Source organism: Arachis ipaensis, chromosome B07, assembly GCF_000816755.2.
Source record: "Arachis ipaensis cultivar K30076 chromosome B07, Araip1.1, whole genome shotgun sequence".
NCBI lineage: Eukaryota > Viridiplantae > Streptophyta > Magnoliopsida > Fabales > Fabaceae > Arachis > Arachis ipaensis.
The window spans coordinates 118,035,643-118,039,357 of NC_029791.2; the positions used below are offsets into that span (position 1 = coordinate 118,035,643).

General features: G+C 36.1%; 1 protein-coding gene across 5 annotated transcripts in view; it reads left to right on the plus strand.

The window, feature by feature from the left end:
- The window catches only part of LOC107606019 (ubinuclein-1), a 6,575-nt gene continuing 3,410 nt past the window's right edge, over positions 551-3,715 (plus strand). For 2 of the 5 annotated variants that reach the window (XM_016307979.2, XM_016307980.2), the window contains exons 1-6: positions 556-1,098; positions 1,404-1,490; positions 1,645-1,737; positions 1,866-1,942; positions 2,370-2,976; positions 3,563-3,662. In XM_016307979.2, coding sequence (XP_016163465.1) covers positions 916-1,098; positions 1,404-1,490; positions 1,645-1,737; positions 1,866-1,942; positions 2,370-2,976; positions 3,563-3,662 — 1,147 coding nt within the window. In that variant the 5' untranslated portion in view covers positions 556-915. Of the gene's footprint in view, positions 1,099-1,403; positions 1,491-1,644; positions 1,738-1,865; positions 1,943-2,369; positions 2,977-3,562; positions 3,663-3,715 lie in introns of all 5 variants that reach the window. The other 3 variants (XM_021106360.1, XM_021106359.1, XM_016307981.2) reach the window with 3 other exon arrangements.

A 3,715-nucleotide genomic window follows, 5' to 3' on the forward strand; every position in this document is an offset into this window, starting at 1 on the left:
TGTCTCCACCTAATATTTTTATATTATTTCTACCATAAACATAACAAAAGAATGAAGTTGCAAAAGAGATGATCCAGAGAAGAAAAACCCTTAGCCTGAAAATGGGTTTAGAATCTCATTACTTCTCAAAATTAGAAACATATTGCATGTATTAGCTTAACTTATTCTTATCTCTAAGTTTGATCCTCTTTCGTTGATAATAATACTAGTTTCCCCTTGTTAGAACATATATAATTTCCATTCTTACTTTAATTTTCGTTATGTTGTATTTTATCTAAAAGACAAAATTTAAATATAGAAATAGAAAATACAAAAGTATATCTAAAATTGGAAATAGAGAATAAAATGCTGAATCTCATGATACAAAATTTTTTTTCTATATTTTCGCTATTTTTGCTATTTTCCTTATCTTTGTATTTGTCCTGTCCAACCATATCACCAAAACCACCTTTGTGGTCAACAAGTCACACGTGACCAATGTAGGACTACCGTTTTGGAAGCTCAGTTGGAAGTTGGAACTGAATCTCGCAAAGTGCAGACACTTCATCGTTCTGTGGACCCACGACCCGACCGGCCCATCACCAAACCCGACCCACTTTCCCCTTTTGCTCGCAAGAACAACCAAGATTTTACGAGCAAACTCCCAAACTCGAATTGCAGTTACACACACACACTACCATTTTTTCATTTATCTCAAATTCCATTTAATTTATCCTTCTATTCTATTTTAATTTTTGTTAATTTTCGTTAATTAATAATAATTTCGGAATCCCGCGCAATCCCTCTCCTTCAACCCGAAAATCCCCTCTTTGTTCTTCCGCTCCCTTAGGGCTTTTACTCAGTATCTCCTCCGAAAATACTCGAATCTTCGCCTGCGACGGTGACCGATTGATTTTGCTCCCGCCGCCTACGGCCATGGCGGAGGAGAAGAGGCCGTCGTCGTCGTTCGTCAAGAAGAGCGACCGTATGATTTTCACGGTGGACCTTCGCCCGGGAGAGACTACAATCGTGTCGTGGAAGAAGCTTCTCAAAGATGCTAACAGAACCAATGGATCGTCCTCCTCCGAAAAACCCAAGCTCGATGACGTAATTGCTCCGGTTAGTCTTAATCTTTCTTTGCCTCAATCTTCGTTGTAATTTTTGTACATTGTTGAATTCACATACTAGATAGTGCCATAGGTGAAACTTTTCTCGGTTTTGAACTTTTTATTCTGTTTTATTTTGATTTCCTTTTGATTTGGACTGTGATGCTTAGCATTCTGTTTTCTGTGATTTTTGGAATTGCGGATTGTATTGTGAAATCGAATTTTGTTAGTACGTTGAAGTTATTGTTTTTTGTTTTTGCAATGGTGATGTGCTTCACAGTTATGCTAGCTTTGACTATAATCTTTTGTCTTTTTTAGGAACAAGCTTCTGATATTGACGGAAAAGATGCTAATCAGCCGAACCGTTTCAGTGCTGTAATAGAGAAGATTGAGCGCCTTTACATGGTATGTTTATGTTGCTTGCTGGGATTTTTATGCTGTTTTCCTTGTTGTTATTAATTATTCGTTTAAGCCATTGATTCGTGTTTATATGCGTGCTTTGGTGTTGATATGTAGGTTTTTTATTTGTTAATATATGGAATGCGGAATTAATTTTCAGGGTAAGGATAGTAGTGACGACGAGGATATGCTTGATGCTCCTGATGATGATCAGTATGATACAGAAGACTCCTTCATTGATGATGCTGAGCTGGTTGGTATCTCTGTATAGTGTTTCGGCTTTTTCTGGCTCTTGTGATCATTGATTGCTGACAGGAATATTATTCCACTGTTGGACTTTTTCTACTTCTATATTATGTTTTCAAACTGTTTGCCATGCAGGATGAATACTTTGAGGTTGATAATTCTGCAATCAAACATGACGGGTTCTTTGTAAATAGGGGGAAATTGGAACGCATGTAAGTTTCTGTTTTGACATGTTTTTCTTTAAATGATTGATGATTGATATTTTAAGAATACCACTTAGCTTAGAGTAAGCAAATCATAGATAAGGTTTCCTTACAAATTACTGAACTATTGATCTTGTTTCACTGCTGAGGTGGTCTGTTGTCATCATTTTATTTTACTTGCTGTCAAATAAGTGCTAGTTTCTCAAGTCACCGTTTTCATCAGTTACAACTCCTTTCTTTCTCTTTTAAATCTTTCTTTGTTTATTCCAATGACAATCTGGTATTGATAGTATTTACATCAAGTTTCTGGCAACATTTATAACATTGACTTGTTATAACTTATTAATATATTCTCCAGTATTGGAGTATTGAACTTGGTCGAACACATCACCAGTCATTCTTACTGATTTTCCATTTTTTTTAACTCTATTACCAGAGCTGAAGCTCCGGCATTACCTAACCAGCAACCTAAAAAAAGGCGCAGAAAGGAGACACTGAAGAATCCTAGTGAAAAAGATAATGATCGTGTTTCAAATAAACAAGCTAAACTGAGTAAGCCAGCGTTGGAAAAGAAAGCTTCAGTACAGGCAAAGAGTACACTTAATTCCTCACAGAATTTAGTTGCACCTGGTGAATCTCATGAAGGGTTGAAATTTCAGAATCAATCTGATGTCACTGGAATTAATTCTAAAAAGAAAAGTGCTGATACTAAACCTGTAATGGACTCTTCTGTCTCTTTGAAAGCATCAAATGATGATGTTCATGCTTCTGTGGCAGAAGCAAAAGATGCTGATAAGCAGAAGAAAGGAGTTTCTCAATCAAAGAACATAAGTGATAAATATAAAGATGCTGGTGGCTTGCTTGATCCATCTCATCAGAAGTCCCATGAGAAAGGTGCACATGTACATTCTAAAGCCCAACCTGGAAGACCATCAAGTACTATTGGTGATTTGGAGAATACAACTCGGCCGAAAGAAAGAAATGGCATGCGTGAATTGCCGGATCTTAACTTGTCTATAGGAAAGTCTGCTATGCAAGCAACAGTGAGTTCTCAGATCTTTTATGCGTTTTCCCGTTCCATTCCTATTTGAATTTTGACTTGATAAAAAAGTTTTAAGAAGATACTAAAAATAGGGGTCCTCTGCACTAGAGTGCTTCATCAATTACTCCTTAGTGTTTGCTATAAAACAAATGGGTTCTCACACTTAAAATCTTGGGCTGTGTTTTATTGTCGGTAAGTAATGGAATGGAATAGATTGGAATATGATGGAGAGTAAAAGGAAAGAGTGGAGTGGCATAATTGTTCTACTCCATTGTTTGAATATTTTAGTAACCGAATGGAATGTAATAAATTTTCGAAGGAAAGTAAGTTAGCAATTGACATTCTTTCCATTTCCTTTTGCAAATCCTTGGGGAAGAGACGATAAGGTGGTATTGGATGGAATGTGCTCCTTCATTCTCTGTTCATCTCCATTAACTTTTATTGCATCCAAATAAAGGAATTAATTAAGGGCTTGTTTGGATTGATTGTAAGTTTTAAGTAGTAGAGTTGAAAAGAATATATGCATGAAACTGCATTTATTGCATTACTTCTTATCTTTGTCATGAGTTTGCTTGATTCTTATACAGAAATCTGAACACATGGTCAAGAAAGATGGTTCTAGTGTTAGGCCAAAAATTTCAGTGCTGGAAAAGGCTATTCGTGAATTAGAGAAAATGGTTGCCGAGTGTAAGTTTTTGAATTGTTATGAATTTCATGTTACTGGATAGAAAACTGGGAAA